The sequence below is a fragment of the Podarcis liolepis genome (genome assembly GCF_965112155.1).
Source record: "Podarcis liolepis genome assembly, chromosome: 3".
NCBI lineage: Eukaryota > Metazoa > Chordata > Lepidosauria > Squamata > Lacertidae > Podarcis > Podarcis liolepis.
The window spans coordinates 59,763,841-59,789,175 of record NC_139557.1 but is presented as its reverse complement, the minus strand read 5'-3'; the positions used below and the strand labels follow the sequence as shown (position 1 = coordinate 59,789,175).

General features: G+C 40.0%; 1 protein-coding gene across 13 annotated transcripts in view; it reads right to left on the bottom strand.

Annotated features, from left to right (window-relative positions):
- The window catches only part of LAMA2 (laminin subunit alpha 2), a 365,130-nt gene that overhangs the window by 251,544 nt on the left and 88,251 nt on the right, over positions 1-25,335 (bottom strand). For all 13 annotated transcript variants that reach the window (XM_083498017.1, XM_083498006.1, XM_083498008.1 and 10 more), the window contains exons 2-3: positions 20,867-21,037; positions 18,161-18,273 (exon numbers count right to left, since the gene is read on the bottom strand). In XM_083498017.1, the coding sequence (XP_083354143.1) occupies positions 18,161-18,273; positions 20,867-21,037 (284 nt within the window). The remainder of the gene's footprint in view (positions 1-18,160; positions 18,274-20,866; positions 21,038-25,335) is intronic.

The window sequence follows — 25,335 nt, the reverse complement described above, 5'->3', positions numbered from 1 at the left end:
ATACTAACTCACATTTAGAATGTAGCAAACTCTTAGTCAAAATATATCACAAAGATGGGCAGTTGGATGACTGGGGTATCGGTATTGCCCTCTGAACAACATTTTATATACTGGAAATCCATCCATTATATAAAGGAAAGTATTAGCATACATTGAAAGGTAATAGGGCTTCATTCTAAATAGCCTCTCCAACACTGTTGTATAATATATAAATCAATATTTATCACACAGAAGAAACACTTCTGTGGTGTAGTGTGATGTAGTGGTGTGGTGTAGTGTGGTGTTCTGTGGTGTAGTCTAGTGGTTAAGAGCGGTGGACTCGTAATCTGATGAACCGGGTTTGCTTCCCCGCTCCTCGACATGTAGCTGCTGGGTGACCTTGGACTAGTCACACTTCTCTGAAGTCTCTCAGCCTCACTCACCTTGCAGAGTGTTTGTTGTGGGGGAGGAAGGGAAAGGGGATTGTTCGCTGCTTTGAGACTCCTTAGGGTAGTGATAAAGTGGGATATCAAATCCAAACTCCAAACACTATTATGTATCTGCATAGTTTTTCTGAAGATAAGCAGCTGCATGTATTTTTCCAGTTACAATATAGACTCTCCTGAAGATAATGGAGAACCACAGCAAATCATCATTTCCATTTCTGGGGTTCTTAAGAAATGCAAGGTGTAAACAGAAATCTTAGTGTTTTCAGTTCTGGAGTTATAGCAAGAAGTATGAAGAATGACAAAGAAAATTTTATAGTACGAAACTAGAAGACAATGTTCCATATCATTAGTTGGTGAAAGCTTGGGTTTTCACTGGAACTCTGCCAATTCACACCAACTGAAGTTTGTGAATATTATAATTACAGAGTGGAACAGATGAAATAATTAGAGCTGTTTCAGGTTTTTTTTCATGGTAGCTTGGCAGCTTTTCCAGTGTTGGCATTAAAATGTATAAAGGAGAAAAATGGAGATTTCACACTAATACTTTGCTACTGTAACTAAGTACTTCAGGGGTTTCCCAGCAGAGAATTCTGAGAGCTTTCTAAAAATGAATTTAGTGTCAGCTAACATTTATATTTTGTTGTGTTTTTAATGCTGTGCTCAAGAAAGGTTCCGGGGTGACTGTCTCACTCTCTAAATTATCCAGAGTGAGCATTGTACTGTTTAGTGCTGCATAAAGCTGTGTCATGGAGCATTTCCCCTTATTGACCATCCGTGTCCTTTAACTGTGATTTGCAAGCACCTAGCAGCAAACAGAGTGGAATCTATGTCTGTCTGGCTAAGCCTGCTAGAAAAGAGGGTAGTTAACTGTCATCACAACAAACTGGTACAGCATAAGAAGAGTCCTTTGGGATCAGACCAAAGACCAATCTTGTCGTATTTCAAATAGTGACCAGCCAAATATTTCCAGGAAACCAAGTGGGATATTGTCCTCCCAGCTTTTTATATCCCAGCTACTAGAATACAGAGGGCTGTATCCAACTAACTTAAGAGTCATTGAAATTAATGGACCTATATTAGTCTATGAGAGATTCCCAATTGTGAATTGCTTGGAAATCCATTTTTTCCATCTTTGGAGCACTACGGTAGGAGGACCTGCACCCCTATAGAACAGGGTTAGGCTACATGGTGTCCTCCAGATGTTGTTGGGACTCTAACTCTCATCAGCCCAGACAGCATGTCAAATGGTGATGGGAGTTGTAATCCAGCAACATCTGGGGGAAACCCTGCTATAGAACTTGTTCTACTCACTTTCTTGAAGACTAGAAGCCCTGTCCCAGATAGGATACTGACATCCTATTCATAAAGTATACTGAAACATCTTACTTGGCTGTGTCAGGCCAAAATGAAGTTCCATCAGGCTGCCACTATTCCCTTGGACTAAGCGATTCCTAGCCAATTAGGTTGCTTCTATTCACTCACATCACCCTAGTCCTATCAAACCCATTGTCCCACACTCACCTCTGATCATTACCTGACAGCTCTTTGTGTCCCATACCTGGCTTTTTATCCTTCCTTTCCCTGTCCCTTTCTGCAACAGAAATACATCACCCAAGTGTAATACAGACAACCATTATAACCATTATCTAATGTAATAGCAAAGTTCTTTCTCCTTCACAACATGCAGGTAGCTACAGGCACACAGTGGTTCCAGATAATAAGGGAGGAAGCCAACATCACACTCGAGGAGTGACCAGCCCAATGTGATTCAGTAAGCTTCATGGCTGAGTGGGGATTTGAACCCTGGTCTCCCAGCCCCTGGTTCAGAAGGGCCATTACCGTTTTCGCGAGCATGACTCAAGACACTGGAACCTGACTGCTCAAACCTGCTGAATATTATAGGGAGGAAATACTGATGGTCATCTTGGGTGACAGTTGCTCACAGGAACTTAGCTATAATCATTATACACTTCCTCAAGGACACAATGGCAGAAACAAGGTATGTCACAAAAAGTAGTTATGCTGTTGTCATTGCTGCTCCTTAGTCTTTCAGCTCTCGCTCGCTCCCCTTCCTGACATTTCCAACACAAACCCTCTACTCTCTTCATTTCCCCACTAAATGACAGAGTGAACTCAAGTCAGTAGTTATAGCCACACTGAATCAGATGAATGGATGTCATTTATAGCAAACAATGTAGTGCAACTTAAATACGGCTAGAGTATATTTTACCCTTTCACAAAATGAAGCTGTTTGAAACAGAATTGGTCTGTTTGGAGTGCTTGGTAATTTAAGGTTCTTTTCCTGTTTGAATACCTTGGGAAACGACTGCATTTTACAAGAGCTCCTCTCTGACTTATTATTGTGGGGAGCCATATTCAATTTTCAGCTGCCAGTTTTTGGGGATGGAGGGCAAGGAATAAATGGCTCAGTTGTTCTAAAGATGTCCAATTGCATTTATATTACTCCAGCCATAGAGATTATTGGGTCACATAGTACTTAGATGAGAAAAAGAGAGAGAACTGTGAAGCACTCAAATCAACCATTCTAAAAGTTGGGATATATTCAGTGCTCTGAGTTTAAAATGTTCGCAAAAGGTGGCAGGCTAGCGTGAATTTAGCATTGCTCCCAGGAAATGTGGTGTTTCCTTTGACTTGCTATCACATGAGTTAAGAGAGGGAAATTGAATAGGAGCATGATTGAAATCACCAAGGCAGGCAATTGGAAACAATGGGTTGTTCTTTTTTGAATGAAAATCTGAGCCACAGTTTTTTCTTGACACAACTCTCTTCAGTGAATGATCTTCTAATGAAGGATGTGATTCATTCTTAAACCTTAAGTTGTCTTCATCTTGAAGGTCATGTTCAAAGTGTTAACCAAGCAAACATATTTGCAATTCTGAGGCAACTTTCAGCTAGGTTGATTGACCCCTGGAAATTCTTTCCTGTTTCTATCACATAGCAGCACTCTGTCAATGTAAGGACATAAGAAAAGCACTTTGGAGCAGACCAAAGGCTCACTAAGCCTAGCATCCTACGTTTTTCTGTGGCCAGCCAGAAGTCTTCAGGTAGCCCACAGCCAGGGGATGAAAGTAACTCAGTGAAATTTGTATGATTTTCTTTTAAAATCACTGATGTTTAATGGCCCTCAGTACATCTTGCAACAGTGAATGCCATAAAATAATTGTGTGCTGTGTGAAGTATCTGACACCTATCTGAAATACATAAATTGTTATCTCAAAGCTCCGGCGCTTAATCCCATGTGTACTGGTACTACCTGTGGTTTATTCAGTATTGAGGAAATACATTCTGCACATGCTCAGGGACAACTCTTTTGAAACTGGTGTCTAATCCCAAAGGGATTGTTCAATTGTGGATATTCCATGTGGCAGAAATACATTCTCCACATGCTCAGGGCTTTCAGAACAGGACCTGAGCTCTGTGACCTTTCTCCAGACAACATCTTTGACAGTTTCTGGTTGAAAGCTGACCATCACTCACCATTTACTTGGATTATCTGCAGCTTCGGTTCATTTATGTTTGCTCAGAATTAACACATCTTCATTTCAAAAGAACATGGTGTTTTGCTCTGTGATACATGCCATTGAAAGCATTTAAAAAATATTGCTCCAAATTTCACCTCCAGACTCTATAGCTTTGGGCCTATCTGTTCTGCATTACATGGTTCACTTCAGGCCTCAATTCTATGTGCCAGTGCTTACATTTGAAACTCTAACCACCTTTGGTCCTGGGTGAATTGAGGGGTTTTAGTCTCCCATATATAGGCTTCCAAACATTCCTGCTTCTAGCATCTCCCTCAGAATGCCATTTGGCAGCTAGGGATGTGGATCAGACCTGCTTTACTTGTGTCACCAATGGTCTGGAATTACCTTCCAAGCAGATCTGTATGGACTTATCACTATATTGCCTTATTGGGCATATGAGTATTCTACATAAGGCTAGGTAGAAATTTATTTCAGTGTCTGGGGGGTGGGTTACAATTTTCAGAGGAAAATATTTTGAACTACATACTTACAATATGGAATTTGACAATTGGACACCGTAAGTGGATTCTTCATGCCCTTACTATGGCCAAAAGACTAATACTGATGCACTGGAAATATAAGTGCATGGTTCTATTTAATCAATGGATTGAAGAGATGACTACACTTGCAACTTATGAACGTTACAGATAGGTAGCCGTGTTGGTCTGCCATAGTCATACTTCTGTTTCAGTGTATCGGAAGAAGTGCGCATGCACATGAAAGCTCATACCAAGAACTAACTTAGTTGGTCTTTAAGGTGCTACTGGAAGGATTTTTTTATTTTAACTTATGAACGGATTGCTTATAGACGTAACTTTGCATAGATAAGTATAATGATATTTGGAACACATTTATACAAAATATAGTAGGTTATATGTATATATTAGATAAGTATATATAATTGTTAACTTATATAATGATAGAGTATAGCTTTTATTTTTATTTTTCATTTAGTTCAATTAAACTGTTCTAAAAATAATAAAAGAAATTTATGTCAGAGAAATCTGATGAGGCAACGGTAAGGAACAATAAGGATATTGTGTAAGTATTAGTGGTTTGTGAAAAATTTGTTGAATCACACTTGTACAGCTATTTCATGAAGAGAAATACTTTCTACCATGCACTCAAAGCCATCTGGTTTTATCTATTAAAAGAAAACTTATCCACCACCCCCCGACATTTAGAAGAGTGGAATGCAGCACATTTCAAATGTTATAACAAGAATGGTTGCCATATTAGTTCCAAATGAAGGCAGGTGTGGTTCAAATAATAGCTTCTACTTGGCTAAATCTGTTGCTAGCAATCTGTTGACTCCTGATCCAGTATCTTGAACTCTGTATTCAGACCTACTTTCTGGATGCAAAGATCTAGCCTGGGAATAGTGTGTACAAGGCTTCCCCACATCTTTTGGGGGCGGTGTGGTGTTTGAACTGGTTTCCAAGTATGCACAGAATACTAGCATTAAGTTTCATTCCATTAACATGCTGGACTGGAGTGCTTAGATATTATGTGTATTGTGTCTCTTGCAGCAGGATAGTAAGATCTACATTTAATTTTTCTGCTCACTGCAGATCTGAAACTTTTAGCACTTTCTTTTAGCTAAGCCAATGATGAAAAATGTAGTAAGAGTGTTTTAAAAAAGAGCCCAGAAAAGAATCAAAATTCCAGGCTAATCAAAACTCTTTTGAGACTGGTTTTTATTTTAATGTGAAGTACTACCAGTAATTATTAATATAGCACACCAAACTCATTTTGAAGCATAGAATAGACAATAGACTATTCTCTCCACTTCAGCCTTTAATTGCGGAAAAAATCCACAAGTTCTTTGTTGAAATTATGCCAAGTTATTGACATCTGAGAAAGTTGAGGAATACCCTAGATATTGCAGTGTCCATCCCACAGCTTAACTGTCAGAGAGTGGCTTCATGAAAAGCAACAATGGAAAGGGGTGGGGAGAGAAACAATCCTTGAGGACTAGATAAGCAGTCAGAGTCCTGGCATGGGAGAATGGACATTTTCGCTGCCTTTCCAAAATCCCCACGAGAGAGCAGGCCCATATTGTAAGAAACAAAGACTACAGAAACCAGTAGAAACAAGGAACACTTGACATTTTAAAAAGACACTGCAGCTTTGAGCTGTAAATCTAATCAAATATTGGGTTCAAATCTTGCACCAGATCCGCAATATACAACATGCAATCTAACTGACCTATTGATGATGACTTGAATGAGATAGTAAGATAAGGAAGCAATGGCAGCATAATGGCAGCTTGTTTGCATAGGACTGCTCTCAAGTAACTGGTTTATGGAACACAGCCTAAGCATATTAGTTAAAGATAATGAGAGAACAGGGTTGCACTAGTTTCTATGGATTACAGTCCACTTCTTAAAGTGCATGAAGTGTTATCTTAAATTGGCGCGCATGCGCACGCGCATGCACACACACACTCATGGTGCGAAAGGAATACCTGCAGTCTCTCTCTTAGAAATGCTTCAGGCTTATGGAAGGTGCAGGCCCAGTTCTGAGATAATGGAGTATCCTATGGGTTTGGGAAGGCGACTCTTGGTTTGAGAAAATCTTGTAACTGGTGTGCCATAATACCAGGAAGCAGCAGGAATCTGGATAACTACCAAAGTTTGTATTTTTTGGCAAACAATAGATCAACAGATCTGCATAAAAGTGAAGACTTCCTATACTGGCAAGACCAATGTCCCAGTTAGTTCCCACTAAGCTATGGAAAGTAAGATCAAACCGATCCATTCTTAAGGAAATCAGCCCTGAGTGTTCACTGGAAGGACAGATCATGAAGCTGTGGCTCCAATACTTTGGCTACCTCATGAGAAGAGAAGACTCCCTGGAAAAGACCCTGATGTTGGGAAAGATGGAGGGCACAGGGAGAAGGGGACGACAGAGGACAAGATGGTTGGACAGTGTTCTCGAAGCTACCAGCAAGAGTTTGACCAAACTGCGGGAGGCAGTAGAAGACAGGAGTCCCTGGCGTGCTCTGGTCCATGGGGTCACGAAGAGTCGGACACGACTAAATGACTAAACAACAACAAAGCTATGGAAGTAGCCACACCCAGAAAGGGGAGGAGCACATTATGTGACATACTAGACATGTCACATTGCCACCTCTAGGATCAGTTCCAAGTGCCCTCTTGATATCACACAGAAAGTCATTTTCAATAATCTCAACAGCTGCTTCTAGGTTTGGTTACTATTCCCCCTGAGATTGAGGGAAAATGTAAGTGTTCATTTGCTGAAGATATGTGAAATGAACCACACACACAAAATGAACATTCAGATCACTCACTCAAGGATATCATCCTCAAACTAAAGTAAATGCTGAAGCTCACAGCTTTTCCTGTGAACTGAATCCATGCACAATTACCAGTAGTTCACACCTTACATTTTTGTGCATATTGGGAGGTTCATGAAACCCTTGCATTGACCATTGTTACAAAAATTGATTATTAATTTGTATTAATCTTTTCTTACATGTGAAGTCAACAGCATTTGGGCTTTTTTGGCTATTTGGTCATGTTGAAACATTTTTTTGTTATTACACTGACCTCTGTCCATCTTTTGTAAGCCAGTTAGAGGTGGGTTTTTAAAAATAAATAAATTAAGCAGTCTATAAATTTTGTTAAATAGATAGAAATAAACTGTATATTATGTCTTCATGAAATATGTAAGACATAGGCTGATCCAATATGGACAATGCCACAAATTCTGTTTTAACTGGCAATTTTGGAACAATCATAAGAATGAATCATTTAAAACAGGAGAAAGAATGGAGGGTGAAACTACAATAGAAGAGAAAGCTAAAATTGATAGAGGCAGAGTTCTATGCAAAATGCAAAAGGATGTTTATTAGAGTATTTATATATTTTGTAAACAGATTTATGCTGCAGACATGTGTTGTGATCAACACACTTGTTCAGAAGTCCAAGTCAACTTCCAAAACCTTTTTAATTCATCATTTATAATTAATGTAAATCATATGTGAAAATATGTCTCTATGAACTGTGGAAGTATTTTTTTAAAAAAAGAAAAGTCCTTTTCAAGTGTTTAGCGGCTGAGAATAGCTAAGCAATTATTTACAGCTGCACACACACATTTTATTTGTTAGAATTTTTAATTGTTACAGTGTTTTAGCTTTTATAAATTCCATTTTCTGTCCTGGGGCCTGTGGGGCAGCATAGCTTGTAGAACTGAGTTACCAAAGAACCCCTCTAAATATTTCCAGGAATTTTCCTGTATTAGACAGTATGGTCCACATGATAAGACACAAGATTCCATTTCCACTGGTAATTGCCTCAATCTGTACAGCACACACTGTGAAGCACACTTCCATAACTTGCAATACCCACTAACAAATGGCTCATAAGACACAGGAAACTGTATCCTATTACAAAGGGTAATTCACTACACTAATATTATTCATATTGTGCTGAAATGAATCATTAATCTACATACCGCTAGCCAATGAAGCAGGAAATCTCATTGTGTATTGCTCCCACCTGCTCTTCTAGCTCAAAATAAATCCATTAGCTAGGAGCCGTTTGTGTAATTTAGCTTGCAGAACAGCGTCACACAGAGAAATACAATTGAATAGCTACTTACATATCTGTAATATGAGTAATATGTATGTAGGAATTATGTATAGCTTCTAACAACTTGAGACTTAATTTTTTCATACCTATATTTCATGAAGTTGCAGCAACAAGCTGTACTGGAGTCACCCAACCCCTTTATTTATTGTGATAGATTAGCCTTAGTCCAACCAATGTTCATTCTGAAACCTCAGTCATGTCATTGAAAATGCATAGATGACATTTTTGGTGCAATCCAACTCAGTGATCAGTCCTACTGAATTCGATGGTACTTACTCCCAGTCTTCCACTGGCTCCTGCAGTTTGGTCAAACTCATGTTAGTAGCAGCATTGCCACATACTCTGACAAAGTTTTTTTAATGGTGTATTGTTCCTAATGTGCCTTATATAAAATGAATGTTAAATATGGAATAATGAAGCCTTGTGAAAAAGTAAAAATACTCTACTGAAGTAGAAGAGCTTCTCATTTTAGTTCTGCCACATTTCTATTGTGATGACTGACATCTGACTCAAGAATGGCATTTTTGTCGTTGTTGCATCAAAAAGCTTTAAATATGACTGCTGAGAAGTTGTGTCCTTATGATTTGGTTGAACTGTTTGTTGGTGTTAGGGACTGGTTGGACACTGAGGAGTGTGCTGGTTGGATACTGATGAGTGGGCAATGGGAGAAGTGGGGTTGGAGACTGATTTGCAAGATGGGGTCCGTGATCTGGGGGAAGCCTGCTGCAGCCGGGAGAGGCAGGAGAAGCTGTAGGATTGGAGAGTGAAGAACAGGTGCTGGAGGAGGGAGAGAGAGGTCAGGCTGGTGTAGAGTCAAGGGCTTCCATACCTTCTCCTCCTGCCCCCACCTCTCCAGCTCCACTGTCTCCCAGGACCAGAAGAAGACTGAAGTAGGAGGAACAAAAGGTTACATGTAGGTTATATGTGTGCAGCTGGGATAGGGGAGACACAAGCTGAGGTAGGGAGCAGGGCCTCTCTGTTGCAGCAACTGCCTCATGGGATGCACATCTAGGAGTAGCTGAGAGACGCAGGACTGGTGGACATGCCTTTCCCTAACTTGTAAATGTCACAATAAAGAGTTAATTTCTCACTCTGGACACTCCTTGCCTGACAGCACTGCGACAGCTGGCTATTTTGAGCTTATCTGTGTTGTTGGACTAAGCTTTGGCTTTCATTTTAACATCATTGTGATTTCATTAATTCTTAAATAACCCTAATTTTGAAAGTGGTCAGGGTTTTTTTGCAGTAAGCATGATAGATAAAGGTTATAAACAAATGTACTCATGGATACAAAAATGAAGTGGTGCTCTTGGGGTGCTGCACTGGTGAGTATGTTTTAGGTTATGATACGGATTTCCATTGCCAAAAATAAAGTCAGCTCAGGTTACAAAATAAAACATGTTGGGTAACACCCAATGTTAGTCATATTCAGAGCAGAGTCACTGAAATAAATGTATACTCTGACTTAGTTTTATTTCACCCATCAAATATAAAAAGAATCACAACCGCTTTGACTTACTTTGTTATTTGCACAGCCAATTCACTTGCCCCTCTCTGGGGTTTTCAGTCAGAACCCAACCTCTGGACTCCTTTACCAGGTTACCCTGAATTTACACCCCGCCCCCAAGATTTAGACTAAGGATCCAACCCAATACTGTTTTCCCCCAAAAGTTGAAAACTGCTATGAGGAAGGCCAAACCTTCAGGCCGGCCCAATCTGTCTGCAGACAAACTCTTCCTGGCCCTGAATATGGAGAATGAGATGGTCCACAGCAAGGCCACACTCATGCGCTGCCCATTGACCACGAGCCAGAGCTATAGCATATATAGGATAGTGGAATGACTGCTTCAAGCTTTTATGCCCCACTGGTGGACCCAGCAGAAGACTGGCCTTATAAGGTCTGCCACCAGATCATCACCCCCCCTCCCCAGGCATCGACTGCCTGCCAAAAAAAAATTAAATTTGAAGGAACCACTCTGAGCTGCAACTGCCACTGCTATTTGAATATGGTAAGTGGTCTTTGTCACCATCCCCAAAGGCCTGGCTATCTTCACCAACAGATGAAAAGTTTATGCTAGATACACCTCCAAGGGAGATAATTTCAGGCAAATGATTCTGCCATTATTTTGTGACCACATATATTCCTATCATAACATATCATATTATCCTATCATATGATATTACATTATATTATTACATTATATATGCTGAAAACATCCAGCATTTTTTTAAAAAACCTTTTTATTTCCAATAAGCTGCTTATCTGCAGTATATTTTAAAAACAGGAGCAAGTCTACACAAGATTCAACTACTTCTGAAACTCATTTTTTATGACAGTAATTTGAAACTTTCTACCAGTTTGACTTACTTTTGGATTATCTGCTGAAACCGTCTCAAATCTAGAATAGCCTTCCCCACTTTGGTTTTATCCAAATGTTCTGGCCACAAATTTCCCACTTGCATTTATTAGATATACACAGTGCTTTTTTTCTTTTAAAAAATGTTTAGGGGTACTCTCATTTTGACTCAAGAAAATCACCATTTTATAATTCAAATCCGGAGAAATAAATACAGTAAATGGACAAAAGTACAAAGATTCACAAAATGTTTAGGGGTATGTGTACCCCCTGCGTCCCCCCCCCCCAAAGAAAGCACTGGATATACATATTGCTATACATATTGCTCCCTGAAATGTATTGAATCATATTTAAGTGCATTATAACAATGAAAGCCTAATTCTGAGAAATACTCATTAGTTTCCCCATAGCCCATCATGGAGAAATGATCCATATATTTGCAAATGTAAAAAAGCTATGCAACCATTAGAACATCCCCTTTAAAGGGTCTATTGCTGTCATCATCCTTAACTCTGTGTTAGCAATAAAATGTTTCTGCCCTTGGAGCGGTTTTAATCTTTAGCAAAGATCCTAAATTTTAATGTCTGTTCGGAGATAAACGGCAGCTGCAATAGTAATTCTGTCATATCTTGTGACCATAGATATTCCCATATACTGTTATTTATGCTGCAAACATCCAGTTTTAAAGGTTTTGTCCTGATTCCCCATAAACTGCTTACCTGCAGTATATTTCAAAAACAGGAGCAAAGCTGACCAAGACTCAGCTCCCATTGTGTAATCTTACCACAACATTTCAAAACTTCCCAACACTTTGACTTCATTTATGGGGCTTGCCATTGCTTCTAGGGTGCCAAGTCTGTATACATGTTAGAACAACCTTCTCCAACATGGGAAGGCTGGTGCTGGCTGGGACTGGTGAGAATTGTAGTCCAAAGCACCAGAAGGGCACTATGTTGGGGAAGGCCATTAGCCATGATGGCTATGCTTTGCCTCCATGGTCAGAGGCAGAAAAAATGCTTCTCAATGCCAGTTCCTGGAAACCACAGGAGGGGAATGTACACTTCTGCTGGGGTCCTGCTTGCAATTTCCCCACAGGTATCTGGTCTGAACTAAATGAGTCATTGGCCTAATCCAGCAGGCATTTCTTATGTTCTTAAGGATGAAGTAGAATACATATATGTCACTGAAGATGATACCCAACTCCAATAATAATAATAATAATAATAATAATAATAATAATAATAATAATACCCTGCTCATATGGCTGGGTTTCCCCAGCCACTCTGGGCAGCTTTCAGCAGAATATAAAAACATATTTACATGAAAATGCTGCACACTTCACTGATAGCCCTGGCCCTTTTAACAAACTTGAGTACAGATAAGTTTCCGGAATTTGCAGCCTGTGCGCACACACGCACAATTTGCAGTTGAAAACACACCTGGCCACCAGTAAAAACAAAACTGCTAACAGATAAGCCTTAACATGGCATGATAATTCAACAAGCTTCTGTTGTTGAGCATGCTGCTGACTCAGAGTACTGCATAAAGACAGACGGTTTTAATTGCATTGGCTTCAACAGCTTAGCTGAAGATGCCTAACTCTGTAGGATTGTGGCATTAATCAAACAAACCGGTACTATATATAGATGGCAAACATGAATACGCATACAAATTTATTCTGATTAGTTAAGAAGGCTGAAGGACGGCCTCTCTCTCTCTCTCTCTCTCTCTCTCTCTCTCTGTGTGTGTGTGTGTGTGTGAGAGAGAGAGAGAGAGAGAGAGAGAGAGAGAGAGCGCTTTCTTTCAAACTGCAGTTTGTATCTCTGGTGGACTGCACTCTGCAGCCTTCTTGGGTGAGCAGGTTTCCTGGGGGAAAACCTCACAGCAGCCTCAGCTTCACTTTCTTGTAAGTGCAGGAAGGTGGGGAGGTTGCCTGCCAAGTACCTGACAGCTGTCTGTTATCTGTTAAAGTGAAGTTGTTTCTGCTTTTAAAAAAATCAGTGCGGAAAGACCTTTTGGGGGGATAAAAGGAAGATCTTCCTATACAAATTAGCCAGTGCACTGATCTGAGGCACTCAGTAGCCAGTCTTCCTGTTCCCAACACTTCAGTTATAGTCTAGGTCTAGGAGAAGATCATAGAATCATAGAATCATAGAGTTGGAAGAGACCACAAGGGCCATCGAGTCCAACCCCCTGCCAAGATATCATGAAGTCACTCCTCACGTAGGGCTTTTTTCAGATCAAGACATGTGAACAGCCAAGAGGCTCCAGAATGGTGGAGAAAAGTTAAATAGAAGTTGTAAAAACATGCTCTATCACATTCACATCACAATGACAAAGAAAGGCTGGCATCGTTCTATGTTTGTAAAATTTAGATGGTGTACATTTAAAAACCTGATATTATATATAAAATACTTATTGTTAATGGGTGCTGACATTGTTTCTTTCTTTCCTCTCTCCCTTTTATCCCGCTTGCAACAAAAAGTATAACAAACAAATACATGAACCCCCCCCCCCACTGAAATTATAAAGACATTCTGAAGCCTCTTGTGAATGAGGCAGGGGAAAACAGGTGCCTCTTTCTTAGAGGAAGAAAAAACAGGGAAAAACAGGTGCCTCTTTCTTGGGGGAAGAAACATTTACATAAATTGAAGGCAGACACTAATGGAAACTATGCATTTCTTCATGAGTCATTTGCATGACTTTCTCCTCTGCTGCTCATGATTTCTCTATTGTGTCTTTGGGATGTCCAAAGCTGATCTCAGTCTTCCAAGAGAGACCTTTCTAAACATTACATTATTTTAAAATCTCTCGCCCCCCACAATCTTTGTGACAGAAGCCTACTGATTTTAAAATTTAAAAAATACAGAGAAGAGCCTGCTGTATCAGGCCTGTGGTCCATCTGTTCTCATGATGTTCAACCAGAAGCCTATGGGAAGCCCATAAGCAAGACCTGAGTACAACAGCACTCTCTCCTTCTGTGGTTTGCAGCAACTAGTATTCAGAAGCATATTGCCTCCTACTGTGGCAGTCAAACATAGCCATCAGGCTTAGTAGCCACTAGTAGCCTTATCATCCATTAATTTGCCTAATCCTTTTTTTTTAACAGCCATCCAAGTTGGTAGCCATCCCTGCCATGGTGGGAGCAAATTATATAGTTTAGCTATGCAAAGTCTGAAAAATGATAATTTAATAATAATAAATCTCTTGTCTCTCCCAAATCTTCCAACATTCAGCTTCATTGGATTTCTCTTAGTTCTAGTGTTCTGAGACAGGGAGAAAACCTTTTTTGTATCCACTTTCTTCATATAATGCTCAACGTTGTAAGCTTCTACCTTGTCGCCTTAACTTGCCTTTTCTCTAAACTAAAAATCACCAAACGCTGTAACCTTTTCTCCATTTTGAAGCTTGAAACATGCTGGAGGCTGACTTTTTGCTATGCATATAAGATTTCAGCTATTTCCTAGCCACAAAACTATGGGTTGTATTGAAGGCTGCAACAGCCCTCTGGCACAGATTTTAAGGATGTGCAGGGGGGAGAAGTGGAAGGGAAAGTCCCACTGCATGAGCAACAGTGTTGGAGACAACCCTATGATCCCCAGTCAAGGGCAGAGCTAAGGGTAGACCATAAATACCTTGGCTTATGGTACTAGCATGCTTTCGAAAGGAACACTATAATTGCCCTAAAATGGAATAATAATTATATTTTCCTGTTTATGCAGCTAAAATGATGTCATTTTGGGGGGGGAATGCATTATTATTTATTATTGTGTTATGCTATTATTTTATTATGATGGATAGTCACCAAAAAATACAATTCAACTCCTCCAAAAGGTCTAGGTTTATTTAATGATGAAAACTGTAATTATTTTCTTGGTTCATTCCCCACAACATTAGAATCTGCTAAAAGCTTTCTATGTACATTCATAATTATCAATAATAACAACCACTAATGCATCCCTGCAATTTACAGACCATGACTTTTAGCAATAGAAAATGTCCAATCTGTTGTACAAAAGGATACAGCATTTTAATAAGGGACCAGCCGTAAAATGCCTAGTAATGACTGGATCACAAGCTTTCCAAAAAGAAAAAGGACAATCACTTGATGTCTTCGTCTTGTCCTTTTGACTCCATCCGTAAAACCACAAACAAAACAGAAACCCCATGTTTTATTCAGTATTTTATTACATAGATTGGTATGTATCTAAGACTAGATCTGCACAATACAACTGTGTATCAACCTCTGAATGGAGTGGCATCACATCTCCTCATCCTCTCTGTGGATTCAATGCCACATAAATTGTGGTATGACATCATAAAGTTGCAAGCTTTGGCAACAGCCAATGAAGTGCAAGTGGAGAAAGGAGGGGACCCCACAACATGCTGACTTTGTTTCACACAACTTTCCTGATAAAACACTGCCAGAAGCAGAGATTTCTTTAGCCAGAACTCGCCGGAACTCAGTTCTGACACCCCTGAGGTGGATTCCATTTCCATTCTAAGAGAAGGAGGGAGATTTTATGGTGAGTTCCGGCACCGTTTTTTCTAGAAAAATATCTCTGGCCAGAAATGTGAGGAAGTGGGGGCATAGGCTGCTGCTTTTGGCAATGGTTTCACATTGGCCACAGCAAATCTTTCCAGCCTAAGAAGCATTACTTGCTCTGGAGGATCTCTGAAATTCTAAGGCCAAGCAAGTAGACATAACAATCGTTGATTTTGTGGATTCTCTCCTAGTGATTGAAAATAATTTGGAATGCCATTCTGTTATGTTTTTATTTGGCGGGCAGACGGGGGGGGGGAGTAGATTATTTGCTGCAGTGACTGTTCCCTTTTTGCTTATTGTTATTTCACTATATTTCTTAATGTGCCACTACTGAGGGTGGCAATGAAGATCCTCTTTAAGCCATCAGAAGCAACTTCTCTCCCAACATTCCCTGCGAATCAATGTTATGTTACACAACATACCTCATAGCGTTTTGGAAAAGGGTAGGAGTAGAGTTATAGGGTGAAAAAACAAGTGTAGCAGTGAGGAAGAGGTTGACGTGAAGTGCAAAGCCAGATTTCCACAGTTTCCACTCATCCTTGATCTTTTCTAGTGGGGCAGCTAACAGGTAGCACTGGTTTTGCTGCAACAGCCTAATTTAACAGATGATGCCTTTAGGCCTTTGGAGAAGAAGCTCTCGGTAGGCATTACTGAGAAGGGAGGTGACAACTTCCCTTCAGATTTTGTGGTTCTGAATTACCACAGTGTTTTTACTAGCTATTTTTTTTGGAGAAACTGTTTGGTGACTATATTAGGGCTTAAGTGGATTAGCAAGTGGGCCATTTATATAATTATTTTCAGATGTTAATGAGGTCAGAAATAACTCGGGAGGGAGGCCAAGAAGCTGTGAACCTTGCTGAGGCAGACAGAAGAGGACCCTGGGAAGATTGCTCTCATGAAAAGTGGGGATGTCATAAACCTGGTCTTTCAGAAGCAATGGGGTTCATAAGGGTTGTGATACTTGTTCATTGAGTATTAGCTGAAGACAAAGGAGGTTGTGAAAAGAATTTGGGGAAGAGGAGTCAGCCCAGGTTGATCCCTTTTCTAGGGCAAAAGCAACACAGGAAGAGTGAGAAGACCATTAAAAAAAGACACAGGAGAATCTTAGTAGTAAGAAGAGAGGCAGAACTCTCACAGATCTGTTGAAGGATGAGGCTGCTAATTTTGGTTGTGAAATGTACTATACGTGACTCAGTCACTCTCCACAGGAAGGGAAGAGCAAGTGATTTGTGGGTGTTAACTGAAGGGTTCGCTGAGTTTTGCCAAGGGGTAGCTTAGTTGATTATACATCCCAGCTCACCTCATATCAAGTATCTTATTTCCTTCTGCACTGGTTTTATTAAGCAGCTCTACATGCCTTGTTCCCTGTTTCATTAGCCTATTTAATCCTAATGTTAGTAACTGGCTCTATTTCTGGCCCCCTCAAATAAAATACACTCAGTAATTCTTCATTTAACTTTAATCTCTACTCTCATCCCCCATCAACTGTTGCTCTGGCTATTGTCACACAGGGTGTGGGATCAACGCTGCAGTCAAGATGGCAGCTTCAGGAGTCAGTGTGATAATGCTCCACAGGGAATGAGTAAAGGGAAGGGAGGAACCTCTTAGGTTATCTAAGCTATTTTCAATTTCTTGGATACTGAGCTGCAGCAGGAGCAAATATAACATCGCGGTGTGTTATTTCTGGCACCTAACTAGATATTCTGTATTTGCATTAGCTAAAGGGAAATAAAGCCACTTCTCTTCTGTCACTCCAAGTCCTCTTAGTTGCACACCTGCCACAATCCAGCATTCTTGTGAACATCAAATGTTAACAGCCTCCTAGAATCTATACTTGCCATTTCATCAAACTTACCATGGAAGGAGAAGAATGACAGGAGATGTGATGAGAAACCTAAAGCTACTTCCTACAGAGTCTAATGCAAATGTATCTCAGGACTTGTTTGCTTTCCAAGTATACTAGGTTCAATCCCCCCCCCCCCAAAAAAAAGATACACAGCTTGCAGAGCTTTCTGTAACACAATGACATTTCTTCAAAAACCTACTTGGATCAAAGAAAACTGGAACTATGCCCGCTTCATGGAAGCACATTTGTTACAATTTGCTATTATTGAACAACAAAGTGATTGTGTTGTAATCTTTTTGCATTTCTAAGAACATTTAAAGATTAACTTTCAGTGTTCTAGACTCCAGTCTCAGCACTAGACGTTCAATATCTGTATATAAAAAGTGCTCTGAAAAAGGTAATGCCATTGTTACCACCACTCTCTGTATACCAATAACTGCTGGCGCGAGTGTTCTATTCACACAAGGAATATATTATGTTGGAGGATGTGATTTATAGAGGATTGTTTCTTCCCTTGCATTAAGCCAGACTATTGGTCCCTCTAGCTCAATATTATCTATACTGATTGGAGGTGTCATCAGAAGTCTTTCCCATCTCTACCTGGAAATGTTGGAGATTAAACCTTGAACCTTTTGCAGGCAGGGATGTACTCTTGTTTCCATCTGTAATGGCTGTAACAATCCTGTTTTTCTATTTTTCCCCCTATTTGTTTTATGCTGCTCCCTGTCCTGACATCTGGATGCTCAAAATTAGGTAGACAGGTAGAAATACAGGAACAAATTTCAACACCAAAATTCAGCAGCAGAAACAAAGCATAAAAGTTACCTGCCGCAAGTCCAGTGTGATGGTCACATAGTGATATTCCATCCCATTCTGAATGCTGGGACTTTGCCACCAAGTATTCTTGCCATCAATTGCATTTGTTATAGGGTGTCGCTCTGTTGGAACATTGGTAAAATGCAAAAATATTAATGAAGCTAATTAGCAGTGAATGTGACTTGGCTTCCATCTTACTCACAAATTCCATTTCAACCGAGTCAGCCAATTCATTCTGTTTCATGCATAATAATAATAATAATAATAATAATAATAATAATAATAATAAATAAAAATAATTGTGTGAGAGGCACATATAATATCCTGGATAAAATTATTTTCGAGTGCTTGCAATAGCACACCACAAGCTTTAGAAGTGCACCACAAATATATTTCCAAGACATAATCAGGAAGAGATTAAAGATGCAGCTAAAACAGAGAGAGAGATTATATTTCCACGATTCCCCATACTTCTTACTCCTAAGGCCTCTTAAAACACAATGCTCTGTTGTAGTGCTTAGGCTATAGGCTGTTGTTTCTGGAAACAAGTTCTCCTTAATTTCAATGAGATTTTAAATACATTTCCCATGCACAGCCCATTGAAATGAATGGCAAATGCTCAGCAGCAGGGCCCGGTGAATTACACCCAATGAAGCTGTCAGCTGTTGTGAGAAGAGGATGGAGAAGAAGTGGTAGTTGTGAACTGTGGACATGTCATACTGACAAATGGAGAATTTTTCAAGCAGTATGACTAATTTTGCTAGTTAAGCTCAGTGGTATCAGGGTCCAGATCCAGTGCTTTAAGTTGTGCTGCTGCCCTTCCTAATTCCAGTTGCCTAATTCCTAATTCCTGTAAATCAGTATCTAGAGAGTAAGCTCCATTTAATTCAGTAGGACTTACTTCTGAGTAGACATGGTTATGATTGCCCTGTCAGTCTCTTGCAGACATCTTGGTCAGGACAACGTTGCAACTACATCCACAGTTCGTAACTAGTGGCTACAGGTATCTAGCTAGGATATCAAAGTGTACAGGGTCCAGTTGCACATGCATGCCCCAATCCAGTTGATGGGTCTTTCCTTGTACACACTGATCTTTCTTTTTGGATAACAGAAACAGATAATAGCAATGATTTGGATCTAACATGTAAAAAACCACATTTTTAAAATTTTTGAGCCAGGGTGCTAATTTTTATAAGCTTATGCTTTGATTCAAATCAGCAGTTCACTGAAGGAAACAAATCCTGTCTCATAAGTGAAAAAGCAGAATGTCTAAAGCACAATTAAAGCAGTTGTGGGAGGAATAGGAGGTGTCAGTCTAAAAACTGCAAATGTCATAAACTGTATGCAAATATCAAATGATTCAATGCCTCTAGAAGCATTAACAGTAGTGTGTTATAAAATTGGGGAGAGAATTGAGTTATTGGATTCATATCAACAACATTTTTTAAATAAAATACCAAGAGCAGGGAGAAAGGCATTACTTTGCTCTCAATACTGGTTTTTTTGGTTTTTTTACTATGTCTGATCTTCTTTTTTTGGCAATCAGCTAAAAAAAAATCTTAGTGGGGAAGAAATCAACTGTAAATCAAACCCGGGTCTCTGAGGTGATAGTGATAGAAGTTGTCTAATTGGAAATTTTGCTATCAGCCTCCTCAAGTCAAATTGATATAAGGGTTAGTCATGAAAAGGAGGAATGAGAGATGAATATACAATTAACTGTAATCCCATTACGGAAGTTTAATCTTAATTAATTTGAAACCACTGATTAATTGCTGGAATGTATTCCCTATTTTAAAAGGGGAGAGACAAAATGTACTATACACCATCAGGAAAAATGGGATAGAACTGCAGGCTTAAGGAACAACCTCAGTGATGAATGACAGGGGAGTTAGCTCACACAGGCAACCCATCAAAGTGTGGTCTTTAATTTGTGCTCACACATGATTAACTGGGGAGTGTGTGTTCATTTCCTTCTACAGTAATTAAGGGGAGGTACACCAGATTCACAAATTCCAAGGGGACCATTTAAAGTCTGGTTACATTACATGGCATTCTTATTAAAGGACCATCTCTGGGTAAATAAAACAGTTCATTGTGGCAAATGAACATTTTGCAAACCTTAAAATGTGATGAGATTGTAATGAAAGGCCGTGTATTTTAAAGGCTGGCTGCACTGCAGACTAACAACAGAGACTGGATTGCAGAAGTACACAGTTCTTAACAGAGGCTTAAAAGACCATAGCACTGGTAAATAGACATTAGAATTAAAAGGGCCCTCTTAGTAGAGACACTAATAGCCACACGGATAAGCAAGTGATGAAGCCATTTTTCTCTCTGGGGTTTTCTCCCATGAGGAAAAAATGACATGGCACAAGTCTCTGACTGATATATTACAAATGATGTCATTGGATGTCCTATCATGTGAGGATAGTCCTGAAAATAACCAGGGAAATGGCTTGAATGCTTTCTGTATATGCAGGAAAAAAGAAATAGACTTGCTCTGACCTAGTCCCAAAGTTTCTCAAATGCTGGAGATACTTCCATTGATGGATTTCCTTCCCATGTCCAAAACCCAACCCACTGTGCATGAATCAGCACATTCAATAACCAGGGCTATGAAGGTGCTTTATTTTAACCAAGCATATCATATTAATAGTGATGCTAGACAGGATGGCTAGATGGACACACATCATGAAAGAAAAATTGCACACGTACGATTTGGAATCTTACTGCGCAGGTCACAGAGCCGACACTGAGTGTTTCTTGCAGGTTGGCCAGGCACGTGTTCAACCAACTTGCAGTACATTTCAGGCCCTGTTTCCCCACAGGTAGCATTTGTGGTGATGAGAGCATTAGAAGCCAAGTTCAAAACTGCTGGAAACAAACCTGAAATAAAAGGGGGAAAAAACATTGTCATGGCACAGTAATAAAACAGAATCTCATTCACATTGGTGCAGGAATTAAGATGCACGTAGAAGACGAAGAAGAAGAATTTGATAACATAGACTGTAGATCCTAAACTGCTGTAGTGAATTCTGACCCTAAGATCATGCTTTTTATTGTATTTATTTCATTTACAGTGGTACCTCGGGTTACATACACTTCAGGTTACATACGCTTCAGGTTACAGACTCCGCTAACCCAGAAATATTACCTCGGGTTAAGAACTTTGCTTCAGGAGGAGAACAGAAATCGTGATCCTGCAGCGCAGCAGCAGCAGGAGGTCCCATTAGCTAAAGTGGTGCTTCAGGTTAAGAACAGTTTCAGGTTAAGAACAGACCGCCAGAACGAATTAAGTACTTAACTCAAGGTACCACTGTATATTCCACCTTTCTCCCATCATGGAACTTATATGAGTTTGCAGAAGGTTTCCAGGGTATCTCACCCAAACCTGCTGAGCTTCAGCAATGTGACACAGGCCATGCTACACCATGCTTAGAATAGAAAATTAGTTGCACAGTCAAGCAGTTGCATCAATGCTGATCCATAGTTGCTAAAGAAAAGGTTATTTCCTTCCCCATCTTCTGTGCCCCCAATATTTGTTTGTATTGATCAATTGTTGCCTTTTCAATATATACACATATATTTTAACTAATTTACAGAGGGTTGTTGTTTTTTAATGTAATGCAACAAAACCCAACAGGAGCTTCAGCCTATTGAGCGTCCACATTTTGAGAGATATCGCATCCCCAATTAAAAGTAGAACCATTGTGTGTGTTGTGTAGCAGGGAGCAGGAGGAGGAGGAGGAAATCCCAAAATATTAAGTAATAAGTTGGATCAAATATTAAGATTTCCCACAAAAGAAAGATCATGTGGGCTGAGGATATGAAAAGCTTAAGACATCAACACTGTGGGTTTGTGTCTGAGAGCTATGCTGGATCTAATGTTTGCCACCCCCATGTCTGGCTGTATTCCCTGAATCTAGCTCCAGACTTTAATGAGCACAAAACCTAATCTCAACGAAAATTGCCAAGGATGGGCTTGAATGTGTAACAGATTTTCAAAGATTTTCTCCTCTTTCCCCTTGCTAAATTAATGCATTTTGATCTCCCATCTCAGTTCTCTTGTCTGTCCCTGCAATTAACCTGTGTGCCATTTAATTACTGACCTTTTCGGTCATGGTACAGTTATCCTCTGACATTCTAAGTTAGTGACTCCAATGCTCCTTTTAAAAGCCATGTTCAACATACTGCCTAAGCAAGGCACCCAATTAGCTGCTAACTTGTCCAATTTGTACAACCAGTCAATCAATAGTCAGGACTTTATTGAATTTGCAGCTCGCCAGGGTTTTTGCAGATTACACACCTCTGCTTTAGTGTGTTTTAAAGTGTATATATAATTTGTAGCTCCCTCCCCAGCAAAAAAAACCAAAACCCTCCACTGAGATATATTTATGACTCTACGCAGGGGAGTTACAGAGTCAAGACTGAGTACTGAGAGAGCAAATGAGTAGTCAGAAGCTATAGCACCTCCACGTTTACTTAAAACCTCAGGCTCTGCAGCATGAATAATATAAAAGCCAGCAATCTAGGCATAACAGGAAGACCAGCAGCCTGCTTTAAAGTGCACCACAGATAGTTTCAGCTAATGGGAACATCACATAAGCTCATAATATAGTGAGGCAGTCAAGAATTTACAGTATGGGATGTTGGAAAAATATATTGAAAGAATATAAAAAAAGAGGTGGTGAAAAAATGTCAGGGAGGAAACAGATGCACACAGACACACAGCTATGTGTACTTTAAGTCTCTTTCTCTTAATCCTCTCTCATACACTCTCCCAAAACCCACATGAAATGCATTATTTTATTTTCCCCATGAGGACACCCTAGCCTTTTAGGGGCAAACTAGATATTATATGCAGATGCATCTAATGATGCCCTGATGGTTTTTGTTATAATCTGGAGGAGGGGAGAGGTGCTGGGAATCTGGAATCAAGAATGGAAGAGCAACTCGTGGAGAGTGCATCACACTTTCCCAGTCAGCTGTTTCAAACCAACCACCTCCCTAAATGACCATTGCTTCTCGCAAATATTTCAGCCATTCAAGGGTCTAGGATGCTGCCCAGCAAGGCTGGCCTATCAAGGAGTGGAGTAGATGGTACTGGCCCCATGAGAATGTCTTGTCACTGCCAGATGACTCCTCTTGCAACAGAGGCACCAGCTTGTAAGGGCAATGGGTTGTCAACATCGCACACATGACATCAGGATGTCATCATTAATGTTGATAAAGCTGTGGTATTGCCTGGCGCCTTCATTATACACCTTTAGGCACCAGGCAAAAACGTTTCTCTTTAACCGGGCCTGGGTTGTTATTTTTATTTTGATTATGTACTTTGTGATTTTATATTCTGATTTTATCCTGTGAACCACCCTGAGACCTGCGGGTATAGGGCGGTATACACATTATAATAATGTGTGTGTGTGTTGTGTTGTGTTGCGTTGCAGGGGAACAGTATCATCATGGCCATGCCCTGAGATTGGCCAATGTGTGTTGGTGCCTTCTGTTCATGGGGTGGCTTGAAGGTATGATTTCCACCTTGAGCTGGGACTGCTGGCCAGTGGCAGTTCTGTCAAGGATTCTGGGACTGCAACAGCCATATTTGCAATGGGTTTTTTCTTGCAATGGGTTTCTACCTCCTGCCTTGCACTGGGCACATATAAAATGCAGTGGCCATTTTGTGGGCATAGCACAGCAACGTATCTCCAAACTGCGGTATCCATGTCCCAGCACACTTGTGTCTAATACACTGCTGAGCATGCTGTAACTTCCATGAGACATTTCCACTGCTGCTGCCAGGAAAATATGAAGGGAAGGGGCCAAGGCTTGAGGGGATGCATTCATACTCATTTCCATTTCATGATATTATAGATATGAGGACCTAAGAAATAAAACCTGGAAGATGGGGGAGGGGTATTTTCTCCTAGGTCTTTTTTTTTGGGGGGAGCACACGCGCGCGCGCGCGCACACACACACACACACACACACACTTGAAGAAATCAGAAAAATGGGTTATTCCATTTTCCTGTCTCTGCCCCCACCCCCACCTTGGCCTTCACATCTTTAGATGAGGTTCAAATTTCAGAATGGCAGGGCTGGGGGGGACTGGGCTATAGTTGATATTTTGCAAAACAGATTGCAATTCTGATCCTAATTCTGAATTGGATAGGGAATTGTGCCTATCACCAATAAGAAATCTCTCAAATTCATTTGAAAGCATCTTTTTATTTAACATCTTTATGTTAATTGCTATTTACCAACTGCTATTGTAAATGGACAGGGAACTTTAAATCATAGACATGTTTAAATTGAGGGTATTAATAAGCTTTTAAGGAGTTACACTTCTATTCTCATTTATTTCATGTTGGATTTAATGGTGACTCAGGAGAATGTCAACTTTACATAAGAACCCATTTCTTAATTTCATTTTGATTAGTAGCTTTGTGCTTTGCAAACTTCTAAAGGACCATATACTGGCTTGTGTTATGGCTTGAAGCATGTTGAGATAGCAGGCTTGCTAAGAAGTGAGCAACAATAAAACCTAAAATGGGGGAACAATTGGTTGCCATTCAAAATGCCCCCCACAAAGAATATTACTTTCCTTTCAGACATGGGGAAATACCACCTCTGAACAAATGTACCTGTACTACTTCTGCTCTGGAGGAAGCATTTATCAGCTCTTTCTTAATAGAAATGCTAGACTCAGGGAGTTAAAATGAAATTAAGATGCTCCCTGAATAGTTGGTTTGGTTAATTCCAGTAATTTTAAAGAAAGTATTGAATACATGCACCATTTACACAGAAGCACATACACTCACACACACACATGTGACTGTTTTTGTAACAGTTCATCAAAATCGTCTGGAAGAAAATACCACTCCCAACTGTGCCAACATGTCATTAACTGAGAACAAAATTTGACCTCATAATGCAACACATTATCAGCATGAACACAAGCAACGGTTGTTAGATGTTTTATTAAAGAGACATTGTCAATGTCCCAGTGTTTCGGAGAGAAGGAACCTTGTCATATCCAACCCCCTGCTGGCATACATGAGCAGAGATGGCAGGCAGAGCACAAAAGCAGCAGAAGGTGAATGAGCTCTCCTACCATGAACTCAAACACTGCAGTTGCTGCTGATGGATTGCCAAGCCTTGGAGCTGGCATTTTAATACATTTGCTA